General features: G+C 44.4%; 1 protein-coding gene across 2 annotated transcripts in view; it reads left to right on the forward strand.

Moving 5' to 3' along the window:
- Nucleotides 1–6,925, forward strand: part of LOC139384832 (switch-associated protein 70-like) — a 30,749-nt gene extending 23,824 nt beyond the window's left edge. For both annotated transcript variants that reach the window (XM_071129729.1, XM_071129730.1), the window contains 5 exons: nt 2,848–2,955; nt 3,307–3,473; nt 5,450–5,648; nt 6,118–6,214; nt 6,402–6,925. In XM_071129729.1, the coding sequence (XP_070985830.1) occupies nt 2,848–2,955; nt 3,307–3,473; nt 5,450–5,648; nt 6,118–6,214; nt 6,402–6,520 (690 nt within the window). In that variant the 3' untranslated portion in view covers nt 6,521–6,925. The remainder of the gene's footprint in view (nt 1–2,847; nt 2,956–3,306; nt 3,474–5,449; nt 5,649–6,117; nt 6,215–6,401) is intronic.
- Nucleotides 6,926–17,107: the final 10,182 nt, after the last annotated feature.

The following is a 17,107-nucleotide window of genomic DNA, read 5'->3' on the forward strand; positions in this document are numbered from 1 at the left end:
TCGAGCTTGATGACGAGCTTGGAGGGTACTATGGTGTTGAATGCCGAGCTGTAGTCGATGAACAGCATTCTCACATAGGTATTCCTCTTGTCTAGATGGGTTAGGGCAGTGTGCAGTGTGGTTGAGATTGCATCGTCTGTGGACCTATTTGGGCGGTAAGCAAATTGGAGTGGGTCTAGGGTGTCAGGTAGGGTGGAGGTGATATGGTCCTTGACTAGTCTCTCAAAGCACTTCATGATGACGGAAGTGAGTGCTACGGGGCGGTAGTCGTTTAGCTCAGTTACCTTAGCTTTCTTGGGAACAGGAACAATGGTGGCCCTCTAGAAGCATGTGGGAACAGCAGACTGGTATAGGGATTGATTGAATATGTCCGTAAACACACCGGCCAGCTGGTCTGCGCATGCTCTGAGGGCGCGGCTGGGGATGCCGTCTGGGCCTGCAGCCTTGCGAGGGTTAACACGTTTAAATGTTTTACTCACCTCGGCTGCAGTGAAGGAGAGTCTGCATGTTTTCGTTGCAGGCCGTGTCAGTGGCACTGTATTGTCCTCAAAGCGGGCAAAAAAGTTATTTAGTCTGCCTGGGACGGAATAGCTGCACTGTTTGTATTCGGTCATGTTACCAGTCACCTTGCCCTGATTAAAAGCAGTGGTTCGCGCTTTCAGTTTCACGCGAATGCTGCCATCAATCCACGGTTTCTGGTTAGGGAATGTTTTAATCGTTGCTATGGGAACGACATCTTCAACGCACGTTCTAATGAACTCGCACACCGAATCAGCGTATTCGTCAATGTTGTTATCTGACGCAATACGAAACATATCCCAGTCCACGTGATGGAAGCAGTCTTGGAGTGTGGAATCAGCTTGGTCGGACCAGCGTTGGACAGACCTCAGCGTGGGAGCTTCTTGTTTTAGTTTCTGTCTGTAGGCAGGGATCAGCAAAATGGAGTCGTGGTCAGCTTTTCCGAAAGGAGGGCGGGGCAGGGCCTTATATGCGTCGCGGAAGTTAGAATAACAATAGAATAACAATGATCCAAGGTTTTTCCAGCCCTGGTTGCGCAATCGATATGCTGATACAATTTAGGGAGTCTTGTTTTCAGATTAGCCTTGTTAAAATCCCCAGCTACAATGAATGCAGCCTCAGGATGTATGGATTCCAGTTTGCAAAGAGTCAAATAAAGTTCGTTCAGAGCCATCGATGTGTCTGCTTGGGGGGGAATATATACGGCTGTGATTATAATCGAAGAGAATTCTCTTGGTAGATAATGCGGTCGACATTTGATTGTGAGGAATTCTAAATCAGGTGAACAGAAGGATTTGAGTTCCTGTATGTTTCTGTGATCACACCACGTCTCGTTAGCCATAAGGCATACGCCCCCGCCCCTCTTCTTACCAGAAATATGTTTGTTTCTGTCGGCGCGATGCGTGGGGAAACCCTCTGGCTGCACCGCCTCCGATAGCGTCTCTCCAGTGAGCCATGTTTCCGTGAAGCAAAGAACGTTACAGTCTCTGATGTCCCTATGGAATGCTACCCTTGCTCGGATTTCATCAACCTTGTTGTCAAGAGACTGGACATTGGCGAGAAGAATGCTAGGGAGTGGTGCACGATGTGCCCGTCTCCGGAGTCTGACCAGAAGACCGCCTCGTTTCCCTCTTTTACGAAGTCGTTTTTTTGGGTCGCCAGCTGGGATCCATTCCGTTGTCCTGGTTGAAAGGCAGAACACAGGATCCGCTTCGCGAAAATCATATTCTTGGTTGTACTGATAGTGAGTTGACGCTGATCTTATATTCAGTAGTTCTTCTCGACTGTATGTAATGAAACCTAAGATGACCTGGGGTACTAATGTAAGAAATAACACGTAAAAAAACAAAAAACTGCATAGTTTCCTAGGAACACGAAGCGAGGCGGCCATCTCTGTCAGCACCATGGCAACCATCTTGACACAGAGGCAGGGGAAGGAATGCCAAAAAGTGACTTGTTCAAATTCTCTTACAGAGTCACAAGCAGGTATGACGTTTTGATGTCTAGATATGTATTATAGTATTAGAAAGAGCAGATTCTAAATCACATATCCTTGTTAAACAACTCTTAAAAATTACCCCTTGAGCTCGATTTCAAAATATAACATTTTGGCAGATTTACTGCGATTCCATGGCAACACTCAAACCACAGTAATATATTTAAACTCAAAATATGCCATTCTGTTCTTTTGAAAAGCATTTTCTTAAATTCATAATGTTCCTTAAAGCCCCCATGCAGTCTTTTTAATGTTATTATTTAAATCATGTCTAATAAATCACTATCTGTGTTTAAATACCCATACTAACATACTGTATACATACTTAATGAGTATATACTGCATACTCTTAGTTAATTAAGGTATACTCTAAACAAACGGTATCGTTTCAGTTGAGCACTAGTGCTTCTCCTGTCTACCGGAAGTTGATACTGTTGCTATGCAACCTCTTGCTAGCTTGTTAGCATAACAAATTACTAGCTAGACATTTTACGATTTTGGGTGTGTTTGTAAATTCAATGCCAGAGTGCGCTCGGGGCGTTTGTAAATCGCAAGTGTTGTCAGATTGTCTGTTTGTAAATTCAGAGCGCACACTGGACATTCTGGCCAAGGAGTAGGGTTGATCCGAGCGTTCAACTCCAATGGCAGTCAAGCACCCAAGCCAAAGTTTGCTAGCTACTTCCAGACATGAGAGAACCCCTCACTCTGACCTCACTACTTGCCCTAGCAGAGCTGGTTAGGCTGTTTTTATGTTATCCAGAGTGTTGGTGACTCGTTCCCTTGAGGCCAGGCTTTTCTAGTGTTAAGGCTTCTTCTCCCTTGGCTCCTGACAGAAACTGGAGGAGGCAGTGGCCACAGCGACTCTGGAGGAGCAGAGGAGAAAACAGACCCAGACTGACCTGCAGGACCGCTACAGAACGGACCTGGAGAGAGAGAAAATGGTAACCAACCACAAAGCTACACTCTAGCTCTGTTCCAGGAAGTGCATACTCAGAATCATTGCAAACAACATATTGCTCAGCAAAACTTATCTCATGACTTTGAATCATTGCGTTTGATGAATAACAAAGTAGTATTACTATTAGTATTACTATTACTCACATTATGAGTAACAGTATTATTTGTGGAGTAATCTGGGAAAATCTACACTAAACAGAATTGATTGTCATATGCACACCACATGCTACTTTGTACTGTGGTGGTGTGTGTGCATGTGTGTGTGTGCATGTGTGCATTCATGTCTCTGTGTCCAGATTATCATATCAAACTGTGTGTCCATTGTCCCCTGTCAGGTTCGTCAGCAGATGGAGGAGCAGGTGGCCCAGAAGTCCAGTGAGTTGGAGCAGTACCTGCAGCGTGTCAGGGAGCTGGAGGACATGTACCACCGCCTGGAGGATGCACTAGAGGATGAGAGACAGGCCAGGCAGGATGAGGAGACCATGCGCAAACTACAGACCAGGTGAGACGCAACACACACTTGACACACACTTGACACACTCATAGCCTTACACTGAGTGTACAAAACATTAGGAACACCTTTCTAATATTGAGTTACTTCCCCTTTTGCCCTCATATTTATCTAATTAACTAACTATGTTTAATTGTTATACAATTAAATGAATAATGTAACAATTATCTCATTAGGATCTGGGGCACCACGAGAGCAGTTCTTTAAAAAGTTACCATCTCCCGAATTAAACTCTAAAAGGTCTTTACCTATCACATCTATAAACAGTCAACTTATTAATCATAACCTCGTGTCAGATCATCATTCTGAACAGTCGTAACCTCCTTGCGTCTGCAAAAACCTGAGCCTTAATTATGATTCAGTACTCCACAAATTGATTTAATTATTTAATTACTAGCTAATTAAATGGGAACACAGGCTAAACACACACACACTCTCCACACCGGTTATTGACTGGAGACGTAATACTCTGAAAACAGGTCCCTAGCAGAATGACAACAACATGGATGCTTGTTAAAGAAGAGATGGAGCGGGACAGAGACACTTAACATTGCCACATTCAGAAACTACTGTCACCTACAATAACCATATACTTTGCACAAGAACCGCTGCCCGCTTTGAGCAAGACATCATGAATGTATTTACGTGAAATGCCTGGGTTCGCCGGGGATCTCTCAGTGAACAGGGCAGCCTTGGAAAGGGTGTTGGGCCTTTTCGCGGCACGCTTGTAAGGCTCTGATTGTCCAAAATGGTTTCAACAACTCTTCTACTGTTGTCCTTCTTCGTAATTGTCCGGTATCTGGTGACAAGTCATGTAGTCCTAAACAGAACTACAGAGTTGATTTTCCTTCCATTGGGGTGGCATGGTAGCCTAGTGGTTAGAGCGTTGGACTAGTAACCGAAAGGTTGTCATATCCCCGAGCGGACAAGGTACAAATCTGTCGTTCTGCCCCTGAACAGGCAGTTAACCCACTAGGCCGTCATTGAAAATAAGAATTTGTTCTTAACTGACTTGCCTAGTTAAATAAAGGTAAAATAAAATTCTAGATGATAGATAGGCTAGCCAGCCGTATCAACGCTTCACGCTTTTTCTGGTTCAATATTTTGAGCCGGTTCCGGCTGGCTGGCACGCTCCCTGACCTCACTCTGGGGCGGTGATTACTCACTGTGCAAAGTTTTGGAAAACAATTATCTCTTATAACTTCTCAAATCACATTCCTCTCTTTTCAAAAACACTTGAATAATTTTCCATATTACATGCACAACCAATAGTATGGAAACTTTATCCATGTATTGTGTATACTTTCCAAGTTACAGTATTTCCTTTTTTAATGACATCACAAAATAACAAACAATATGACATTAGTGTTGTATAGATCGCCTCTGACAATTCCCCACGTTCTACATTAGAAATATTGTTCCATTATTTGCTTTTTAACGTGTTAGAGTTTCAGCGGGAAAAGGTCTGTTGAGACAAAGCACATTCCTTTGGTGAATTTGGAGAGCGCAAGCCTGGATCTTCTCACTTGATTTACAACATGACTTGAGTGTCAATCACCACTAGTTATTTCCTCCCCCCTCTACGGGTGAAATGGGGTCTGATTGAAGTTATTCATTGCAAACCTGATCTGACCTATGGATTCTCGTGGTCAGTCATGACAAAGAGATCCTAGCTTTCATCTGGATTCACCTGGTCAGTCTATGTCATGGAAAGAGCAGGTGTTCCTAATGTTTTGTACACTGTGTATGTGCACTGGTTAAAGGTAGTACACTATATAGGGAAACGGGTGCCATGTGGTACACAACACACACAGATGGAGTGTACATTAGTGCACAAAAACAGTTGTGTATCAGAAGACTGTGTATAGATGTTAACATTCACATTCTCAGGTAACTGCACCCAACATTTGTTTGAGTGTCTGTCTGTGATTGGTTCATGTGGTGTGTCGGTTTCTGCATGTACCCAGGCTTCTGGAGGAGGAGTCAGCCAAGCGGGCGGAGCTAGAACAGATCCACCTGCAGCAGCAGAGGGCCATCTCCCAGACCCAGGCTGAGAAGCAGGAGCTGGAGAGCGACCGGCTGGCCAAGGAGATGGCCCTGCAGGCAGCCATGCTGCAGCTGGAGAGTCTTGAGAGAGAGAGGCACGGAGCACTGGAGCAGTACGAGGTCAGAGAACAACACCCTGTCTGTGTTTCAATATGGCTGTTAGTAGGGACCATGTCCACTATTAACACTTCACTTAAAGTAAGGTATTGCTGGGCCATTTCATAAACAAGATAAAAACAAATTTGTCAGGAAGTACTTTCTTTAGACCTATATGTCTGTGAGCAACTACTGGTCTTTATTCGGCTGAACATAGTGTTGAGTCAGTGGAAGGCTGCCTGACATTTGAACCAGAAACAGTCCCTGGCGCCAAACTTGGCCTCTTCTCAAATTACTCCTCTGTCAACTGTTAACGCAACACAAAACCATCATAGAGGTCTCTCCTTGCACTCTGTTGCCATCTAGTGGTGATATCACTGAGAACTGTCTCTACTTCAAGAACAACAGCAAAACGTATTTATTATTTAAACAGACTTGTACTTGCCATCATAGAGATATATGGATAAACCCTGTGTGTGTGTTTGTGTTACAGGAGGTGAGAATGAAACTGGAGCAGGCAGCTAATAAGACCAAGAGCTGGAAAGACAAGGTGGCCAAGCATGAGGGACTGGTCCGTCTCATCCAGCCAGGTAAGTAAGAATGAGAGAGGCCAACATCACCATAGTAGAATGTCCTCCACTGCATGTTCATGTTCTGTTCTGTTCTCCTCCCCATACTCATATTACATTGCTATTGATGACTTTGTTCTATTGATCTATTGTTTGAATACAGTCTGTGATGTTTTCTTTCTCCTTCTGTCTGTGTATGTCTGTGAAGGCGATAAAGGACCACAGAGGATGACTAACTGGGGCCCAGCAGCCTTCACAGACACTGAGCTGGACCTGAGGAAGAAGTCCTGGCAGGAAAGGAAGAACCACAACCAGTCATCCCAGTAGACAGAGGATGGTGCTTCTTACCTGATGGTCCAGAGATCTTTCCACGGTCGTGTAGCATCAGGATACTGTTGTCTTGTGTTGTTGAGAATTAACTAATGTGTACGGTTGCAAATTTCCTGAAACTTTCCCAAAATGTCCAGGATTTCCAGAAATCCTTATTGCTGAATTCTCGATTTCCTGCTTATTTTCTCCTAATTCTGGGAATCTTCTGACTGGGATATCTGGAATTTTTAAACCCTACTAAAGTCTTTAACCAGGAAAAAGAGCTGTTATGTTAAACTTTTTTTTTAAATAATGTCATGAGAATGTAATAATATTAAAGTAATAAGATAAAAGTAATAAGATGTTTTATATTTAAAATGCCAACGCATAAGTAGCGCATCTTATAAAATATATTTAAAGACATTTCTTTATACTGTGTCTGTCTGTTTTAATGGATGAGGGATGTAAAAATGATGTGTTAGAAAAGGTGAGTAGTGAACGGGGGTAGGTTACATATGCTATATCCCCCCCAAAGAATGGCATGTATATATGGCTCTGGGTTTGATATGCTCAGCCTTGATTTATATATTCGATACATTTCATTCCATTTTTTCCCCTTCAATCTAACCATTTAAAATGTAATTTCCTGGTTTGCCTGTGGGAACTGTGGAACCTTGAGTAATATTCCTATGAAATACTTGGCCGATGTCCTCTTGTGGTTTCATGAGTAAAAGTATCTGTTTACGGCTCTGCCGTAACTCACGGTAATATTATACTGTGGTGGAGTGGGAGTTACTGTAGATACCTTGAACTGCTTGAGTCCATAGCTATAGTTCCACTTGTGTTGTTGTAGTCAGGTGAAGTTAAATTTAACCAAACATAGGCGAGTGTGAACTGAGCTCTGTGCTTGTGTGTAATAATGAATATTGGTGCAGTGAGAACTCATGAGATCTGACTGCAGCGATGGAACTGCTGGGCTCTATTGTTTCTCTGCGGACTCTGAGCTGGGTTCTATTCTCTCTGGGGGAACCAGGACCCTGGACTGGGATCCATTCTCTCTCTTGGGGCCCTAGGTCCTGCTTAACTCCACTCTCGCTCTGCACTACATCTCAGCCTAGTGCTGCAGATTTCTGTAATGGAAGTTCTGCAGGGCTTCAAAGAGCTGGCCTGGCCATCTGGCTGTCTGTCTGAATCTGTCCTGGCAGGCTGAGGTCCAGCTCTCTCTCTCTCTCTCTGAGCCAGCCTGACCAAACCACCCCAACCATGTGACACTGATCGTGACATCCCCCCTCATTCATAAACCTGTGGTTTCCATTACAGTAACGTCCTACTTTGTGTCATGTTGAAACAAATACAATCTGATTTTATTTTTTGGGGGCCAAATCCTGCTTTTGATTTGCTAAATCGTGTGTGTGTGTGTGTGTGTGTGTGTGAGAGCATGTTCTCTTCACATCTGGAGCTCACTACTGTAGGTCTAGGTCTTCTAGACCTTGTAGAAGAACAGTCAGTTGTGACTAAGTCTGTGCAGACTGCTACCAGCCCTTTTCCTTTATGAGAGCTCAGACAAACAATTATGATGATTAATAAATGCTACAGCACGGGCAGACCCGCTTTCACACCCCTCACACCCGGACCTGCGCTCTCGTCCACCCTGCTTGGTTTGCACAGTGCGCTGACTTCACAGAGCAGTCTGGTCAGAGGGCTCAGCCTGGGAGGCTGCAGATCAAAGCCATGTCGATAGGATGAGACAGGAGACCTGGCTGCTTGGAGTGTGGAACCACAGGCCTGTCTGTCAGGATGGAGAAACACGCCAAGCAAACATGTAAACATCACAACTACCCCATCACACTGTCACGACAGCCATCCTACAGCATGATACACATAGTAAATAATTTTCAGAAAACATGATTCCTCCCTTTAGGAGTATTCTTCTCTTCAGGAAAGACTCAAGGATTAAAGACTCCCAGACAGAATTGTTCCAGACCAACCCAGCTCAGAGTGCCTCTCTCCATGTTAACAAAGAGCTGGGCAGGCTTAAACAAAAACACATGAGACATACGTGATTCTATTGTAGTTATCTCTCTTGTTGCTCCAGTAATTGGGCATTCCAGCCTTTTTTCTGTGCTGAATATATTTTTCCGTTCAACTGTTTTATTTCATCGTGGAGAAATCTGCTGTTTTGCAGAGAGACAGACCTAAGACTCTGAGACCTGAGAACACCAGGTTCCACACCTCAGTAGAAAGTAGAAGGTTGATTGAGGTTTGAAAATAACCAGTTTGACTCATACTGCATTTACATTTTAGACATTTAGCAGACGCTCTTATCCAAAGCCACGTACAGTTAGGCGTTACTCTCTGTCAAATGAAATAAATGTTTTGCCTTTGAGGAGAATTATATGAGTTGAGAATGAGGCTTTTGAGAACTGTTAAAGGAAGAATTTTAACAGGAAGGACTTCAAATCCTGGAAGGTTGTTTCTTGGTGTCCTGGATTGTCCTGAGTAACACTGTCAATAAGGGTGTCTGCCAACTCTTAAGCCACAACCCTGAGCATTCCATCCACCACTCCCTGTTTACCAGCTCTGACAAATGGCCCAGTGCCACTCTTCCTCCCTTTCTTCTACTTCCCTTTATCTCCTCCTCTTCTTCTTTCCTCTCCTCCTCCCCAAGAACTTAGTCTCTCTCCTCTGCCACCCATTGTCCTCCTCCTTCTCCTCCCCTCTCACTCCTCCTCCTCATCCCCCCTTTCCCCTTTCCCTTCTCTTTCTCCACCACAAGAAGTTCATTAGTCTCTCTATCTCCGGTTTGCTCTCCTCCCTCTCCATTTTCCTCAATGAAAGAACCACAAATAAGGTGGTTGAGGGTTTTCAATCTGCTCTTCAATATGCGTCTTGCCCTGAGCCAATTACACCTGAGTGAAAAGTCACTAATTGACTCAGATCATTCTTGTGACATAACAGGAAGGGGAGTGAAGACTGGTGATGAGCAGGTACACGAGGTGTGGGAACGGTTGAATTAAACTGTTCATTACATTTTTGCTGCATCAACTTTAAAGGAAACTGTTTGTAAAGAGTGTGACTTACATACACGTGGCCACCCATATGGGCTAGTCAGGGCCAGCCCTAGCCTTTTGGGGGCCTTAAGCAAGATTTGGTTTGCTCCCCCTCCCCCACCCCACACACCTTGCAGGCAACACATTTTGGTGGCAGAGAGAAATTTGCAGTTTAAAAGTACATTTCCTGCAACTCCTCACATTTTTCTATGGGGTGTTGAGAAAATGTTGCTGTTTTAAAGCACATTTTCTACACATTCTGCCATGACTTATGCCATGTTCATATACTATCTGAGTGAAAGTCAGTAATACAATCAATTGGGGCTCCCTGGAAGTCAGGACAGTGTCTCTCAGATGGCTGGGGGTGATTCCGGACAGAAGTTTAAGAATTTTGTGTTTTTCAAACACCGAAACTGTCCCACCCTGATCTGTTTCACCTGTCTTGTGCTTGTCTCCACCCCCCTCCAGGTGTCGCCTATTTTCCACATTATCACCTGTGCATTTATACCTGTGTTTTCTGTTTGTCTGTTGCCAGTGCGTCTTGTTTCATCAAGCTTACCAGTGTGTTTCGCCCTAGCCCCTGGATTTTTTTTTTCTTCGTTTTGACTGCTCTTCCTGCCCGCCGTTCTGTACCTTTCTGACTCTGCCCTGGATTACCGATCTCTGCCTGCTCTTCAAATCTATCAGTGTGTTTCTCCATAGCCCCTGCTTTTGTAGCTTTGACCACTCTGCCTGCCCTGACCCTGACCCTGCCTGCCGTTCTGTACCTTTCTGACTCGGCCCTGGATTACCGATCTCTGCCTGCTCTTGACCTGTTGTCTGCCTGCCCCCTGTTTCGTTAATGAACGTCTGATTCGAACCGTCTGCATCTGGGTCTTATCCTGGGTTCGGATAGAAACAGCTTTTTCCTGCAATTTAGAGCCATAATCATTACGCTTAATTATATGTATATTTTCTGCAAATCTAAACATCTTGAGCTTTTTGTGTTCTCCTGACTGGTGGTAGATTTTTTTTTTTTCTCTGCATTGCTGCTAAAATCTGGGTAAAAGATTGAAAAGGATATGAGTCTTGTTAAGTAAATGCAGTAATTGCTTGCTTTTCTAAAGTCTACCAACCTCGCAAGCAGGCTTGTCAGCTAAGATAGTTATCATTAAACAAGCAGGCTAGTCTAACTTGATTGAAATTGCTTCTTGGTCCAGGTAGTTGAGGTTGGGAGCCTATCTGGGATAGCCAAAGCAAACGGAATAAAATAGCTGGCTAGTAGTATTACAGAGAAACAACAAATTAAACATTTTTTTAACAGGACAAATATGAGGGCACATGTGCTCACTATGGGCATGATGCCTCTGCTGGTTCTCATCACTCTTTATCAGTGTCATCACCTTGTCTTCTGGGTGAAAAGAGCCAGACCAGGTTCTGTGCTTCTGCTGTGGTTCTCCTCTCCCAGCATGTGTCCTACACACGTACCAGATGTATCACTAGCTGGTTAGCCAAGCGTACAAGTACTGTTGCCATTGCTAAACCAAGACCATAGTTACCACACACAGGAATGATTGTATCCCATAACGATCATTATAGACTCTCAGTTCTGTGTGTCTCTGGCACTGACTCCTTTTGCAAGCACTCCAAAGCCTCTCTTCAACTCTCCCAGTGCGTCACTTCAGCTTTGTTCCCATGCCAGACAAAATAAATAAATGAGACCAAACACAGAGAGTAAACATATGAGAGTCATATTATGTGACAGTGATGTCGTTAGGGGGCAGAGATCCAGCCCAAAATGTGATGCACAGCCAGCCAGCAGAGGCTGGTTTAACAGGAAGAGAGCAATGACCATGGGAGGAGAGAGGAAGAGAGATTGTGAGCCTTGATGCTGAGGAGCTGCCATCAGAGCTTGTTCTGGTGTCCTAAGGGACAGAAGAGCACCACCACTGCCCCCACAGCTCATATCAAACCCTTGTCCCCTATCTCCTCCACACTCAGGGTGGTGTTCACTGTGTCTGGGACCTGCTCTGGGACCAGACCACACAGACTAGAGATTTCCACATGCACTGCCTGGAGGAGAGCGACATACCACACAGCTGGCTGTCATAAGGGAAACTAAACATGGTTGTTTATGTGAGCCCAAGCTGCAGTACATTCTAACTCCAACTCCACATGTGGGAATGACATCTCTGACAGAGCCATGCCAGATATTTTGTTTGTCTTCTCCCTGATCTTCGTTCCTGATTTTCGCAAACATGTCATTTCAGACCAGAGGGTATTTGTTCTTAATCTGGATCTTTCAAAGCGTGACTGTGATCAGTTATACACTGGAGTGGAGAAAAGCGAACATCAACAGTTCTCACTGCTGAGACTTGAATGCTTCAGCACGCCCTACAACTAAACCACACACACAGAACCCACAGTCATTGAGAAAACCATATTGTAGAATCCCAAGTGATTTGGTCCCATGCTAACGTGGTTTAATGCTTAAAGTGCAAGACTATTAGCCAGATAGTTCAAAACTAACGACAACCCCTATTGTGATATAGCTCCTTATACACTGCCACTGCTTCCACAATCAAGACCTACTCAAATTCCAAATGGATACTTTACAAGAATGAAATAGTAAAACCAAACATTTACACAGAGGGATTTTAGGTCTCCTTTCTGAGGGGGTTTTGCTCACTGTCACCATCTGCTTCTGCTTACCAGTACATTTACAGTTTAAAACAACCGCTTCTCACCCATTTCAAGATTACCTCCTCGTCCTATATAATAGGTCTGCTGTTAAAGACTGTTGGGTTTATTTGTAGCCTGCGGTCCAATTTGTTTGGTATCACTGAGCACATAACTAAGTCAAGGCCTCTGCGCCCCTTTCAGACCTTCAACACATGACCTGTAGTCCACTGGGGCCCTTAGTAGCTACATAAATAAATGAACTTTATTGACCACAGATTTCTCTGGTTCAACAACGTTAGGAGCACAGAGGGTATATCTGATAGGCTGTGCTGGTATCGCAGAGGGAAAAGGTAGCTGCAGGGCTTGTTTGATTAAGGTAGTTTGATAATGTCAACATTGATCACAGAGCTAGCTAGAGTGGTTGATTGTCTGTATATGTGCTTCCTGTTGCAGCAAGAGAGAGAGGGGGGGGGGGGGGGGGGGCAGAGATTGTATGGTATATCTGATTAGGCTATGATCATGTGGAGAAGGACGCTCCCTGCTCCTCTCCTTCATTGAATTAAAGCGGAACGAGCAGGACTTTGCTTCAGGCCAGCCGCTAAACTGCCTCTGTCTCAGGGAGAGAAATTACACCACACACACACACTTCCATTCCCTCTGGGACTATGTCACCTCCAAACTGAGTTAGGATGCTGAACTATTTGCTTTAATGCAAATAACATGATGAATTCTCTCCTTCTCTGTCATAGTGTATGTTCCACTACTTAAAGTCCTGCTCCGCCACCACCAGCCCTGTGACTATGGGAATGTTTGTCCCAGCTCAGCTGCAGTAGGTACAGCACATCACACTGATCTGATTAATTGACAAGAGGTTCACATGATCTTTTCAGAGGTACTTAATTCACAGCTCCACCAGGGACATAGGCCAGAAGTAGTTTGAAGTGAAGGGAGGGGGGGGTTCAGTATTGCCTCCCTGCCTTTTGTCCGCTCTTGCTTTGCTCTTTAAAATTGGGGAAATCATTTTTCAGATCTGGTTTCAATTGCTTGCTATTGTTTTCTGTCTTATCTATAGTGTCTGAGCAATGTGTCCCATCATACTGCACGTCCCAATATCCACACTACCACACTACTTAGAAGGAATGCCCAATATATTCTAAGTGGTTTGCTAGTGTGGACATAAGAACGTAGTTTACTCCATCTCCATACTCCTGGTTTAGTGCTCCACAGCCGTTCTCTTTAGTATCCTTTGAATTACTGTAAGTGTGTGAAGTCAGTGGCTGGTCCATCTCCAATTCTGAGGCTCTTTCTCTCCCAGTCTGAGGTAGGAACCAGAGGAGAAGTAGAGAACAGTAATCCCCTGGTCGTCCCTGGGGGTCACGGCCGTATCGAGAGGCATTCCAGACAGTGTCCGCCTCACTGCTCGATTAAACCCCACTGATCACTGCACACACACAAAGTGAGACCTCAGCACCAACCAGCCAACCGGCCAGGCAGTCAGCCAGGCCACGGTGCTACTGTACTGTAGGTTCAGCACCAGTCCGTCTCCCAGTCTCCCTCTCAAGTCTCCCTACTCTTCTCTGAGTCGCTTGTTTTAATCACCTCATTCAATTTGATGTGTAGACCACTCCCTGCTCTTCACCACTTCCAGTCTGTTAAAGTATGTGTATTCTCTACATCCTGCTGCCTGGGCCTGAATGTAGGATCGACCATGATCCACACCAGCAGATGGCTAGGAAGGGTGCTTGGGTTCCAGATGAGGTCTTAATCGTGTCAAAGCTCTTCCACCGCCTGCTGGGAGGCTCGGGTCTGTTCTATTCTGTCTCTGGGCTGGCTGCTGGCTGCTGGGAGCACCTGTGGGAGCAGGGGAACCGTCCTCTCCAGCCTCCTCAAAAGCTGAAAGCCTCCAACATCTAATAAATCAGAGGAACATGGAGGTACATGGCGTGCACGCACACACCAACACACACACAAGCACACACACCAACACAGAGAGAGAGAGAGCTGGTGGAGCCCCAGTCGTACCAAAGGGGTGGTATGGTGTGGGTAATCTAAGCGAACCATTAGACCCTCTCTCTTTTATGATAGCATGGACATTTCTGGAAGATGGAAGATCCACATTCAGATCACAGTGTACCCAAAACCGTAACAGGGACCAACAGTAGAGGGACTTAGTGTCATTCCTCTTCTAGTACGCCAAGAACAACATGCATTTCATCACATGAACAGGTTTTTGGCTGCATGGAAATTAACTTAGGACCCCTATCAAACTCCATACACGTGCAGAGGAGACATGTCAATAAATCACTGTTAGGAGCAAAGGCCTGGAGACACAGCTGGGAGTCACGGGGCTGAAAAACAGCAGGACGAGGGAGGAAAAGTCTGTAAATCTGTTACGCGGAGTGGAACCGGGCAACCCAAGAGCAGACTCAGATGAGGAGACTGGGATGAAGTAACAGACAGAGAGAGAGGGAGGGGAGAGAGTACTAGGGGAGTGGCGGCAGGTCAAGGAGACACAGGATGAGTTGTAGAGGGCGTTGCAGGAGCAGATGTGACAAAATCTGTAAATTGTACTAAAGAAATCAGTTCCACTGGCAGCAGGATCAACCCTCTGGACATTATTAGAAACAGGAAATCAACACGATAAGAAATCAGTTCCACTGGCAGCAGGATCAACCCTCTGGACATTATTAGAAACAGGAAATCAACACGATAAGAAATCAGTTCCACTGGCAGCAGGATCAACCCTCTGGACATTATTAGAAACAGGAAATCAACACGATAAGAAATAAGTTCCACTGGCAGCAGGATCAACCCTCTGGACATTATTAGAAACAGGAAATCAACACAATTAGGAATCAGAGTTTTTGCAGTTTGAATTTCATTAAACAACTGGAGTTGATGCCCCTTTTCTTTTACAAGTCCTTGCCTTTTCCCAGTGCTGTCAAGCAGGATTTCCCAAACTCAGTCCCGGGGCCACCCCATTGTGTACGTTTTGGTTTTTGCCCTAGTATTACACAGCTGATTCAAATGATCAAAGCTTGATGATGAGTTGGTTATTTGAATCAGCTGTGTAGTGCTAGGGCAAAAACCAAAATGTGCACCGAAGGGGTCCCTTACGACTGAGTTTGGAAAACCCTGCTATATAGGGCGCATGAGAAATAAAGCACATGTGTTCCCTCAACCTCAGGTCATGCATAAATGTAACAATGAGGCCCAATAAAGAGCAATGTAAAAATCGATCTGCTGTCAGAGTCAGCTCAGTTTGAGAGGTTGGGACATTCTTATTGCTTCTGTACAGAACAGACAGACAGTCTTATAAAATACAGGTTTCTCTGAAAACAAAAGCAAAAAGTTTGTCCAAAGTTTGACCAGGTACATTTTTTTATTTTGCCAATGCCTACAACTAATCGCCCCCATTAGTTTACACAAGGAACTCTTAATATGTGAGAAAAGCTTATTTCCATGATTTATTTATTTATTTTGAACGTCCAGATGTGATAAATCACCTCTGTGATACTCTGTCGGATCTGTCAGGCGTTTACTGCTGTACTGGAGTCATGAGAAAACTATCTTCCAGGGTTTCTAAGGTGACACAGACACAACACAAATAGATAAACAGGCTGCTATGTGTTATTGCAACCAACACAAGACAAAGGGGGGACCAGCCTCCAGCCTGGGCCCTGCTTGCTTCACACATCTCAACTGCTGTATTTCATCCTATGACTGTCCTGGATGGAGCTGTTGCTACAGCAGTGCATAAATGGCAGAAACAAGTAAACATCAAATAGATGAGTGAAATAGCTGTCTAAAGTGACTGTGGAAAGAGGCCCATCTCAAAAATATGATGTATTTCCCCACTTGATCCAGAGAGTGTGTTTATCAGTGTTCTTTATCTGGTGATGTGGAACCATGGACTAGAGGACCAGGGAAGACATACATTCCTTACAACAGTCAGAGAACCATTACTAAAGAAACAGAGAGTCTAGCTGGGATATTGTCAAAGTATTATCTCTTACTGCATACAGTACATTTCAGGACTGTTTCACCCAGAAAATATGACAGTAACTAAAACCACTGCTCTGTGCAGCATGTGGCCCCAGCCTGCAATGAAAAACACATTTATACTGGTTTCAATATATGCAGATAGGCAAACACCAAATAAAAGCCAAAATCAAAGTAAACCAAGAGAGGAGCTCTATTCCGTGGGAACATGAGTAGACATGGGCTCTGTGGTCATCATAATGAACTAGAGACTGCAGTTTATACCATCGCTTTTCTCTGCGGTTCTTTAATAATGCTTTTTATATATTTTATACATTTATTTGACTCTAGTGGGAACGTAACAAAAGGAGACCAGGGAAGCAAGTGGGAGTGGAGTCTAAAGGACAGATTTGTTTGTGTTGAATAAAACCATCTGTTGCAATTGACTGGTGGCCAACAAATCCACCAGAGGAAAAGATACAGAGAGGCTGGACAGAAGTCAACTGAACACAGAATTACATAACATCACCACTGACACTGACTGACCATTGGCACTTTAGGCTGACCACTGGGGTGACTGGTGGTCTGCTTTGCTCTGTCAGTGTGGTAACCATAACCCTTATCATCTTTAGAGATAGAGCTCAACTGTGCAAGTCATTCTCCTTGCAAACTGTCCAGATTCCAGAACAATCCTAGCACTGCAGCACAAAAAAATGATGAAGCCCAAAATGTTTCATGTTCCCTCATGCAGACAAATATGGTAATATTGCATTGCATCTCCTAAATTATTTGTCAAGGGAATATCAACAGTTGATGATTTACTTAACGAGCAATCAAATGTGTCTACCAGTCATTTAAATGTGTGATTATATCATATTTTACTCACTGAATCGGAAAATAATAAAGTAGCTTG

This window comes from Oncorhynchus clarkii, chromosome 26 (genome assembly GCF_045791955.1).
Source record: "Oncorhynchus clarkii lewisi isolate Uvic-CL-2024 chromosome 26, UVic_Ocla_1.0, whole genome shotgun sequence".
NCBI lineage: Eukaryota > Metazoa > Chordata > Actinopteri > Salmoniformes > Salmonidae > Oncorhynchus > Oncorhynchus clarkii.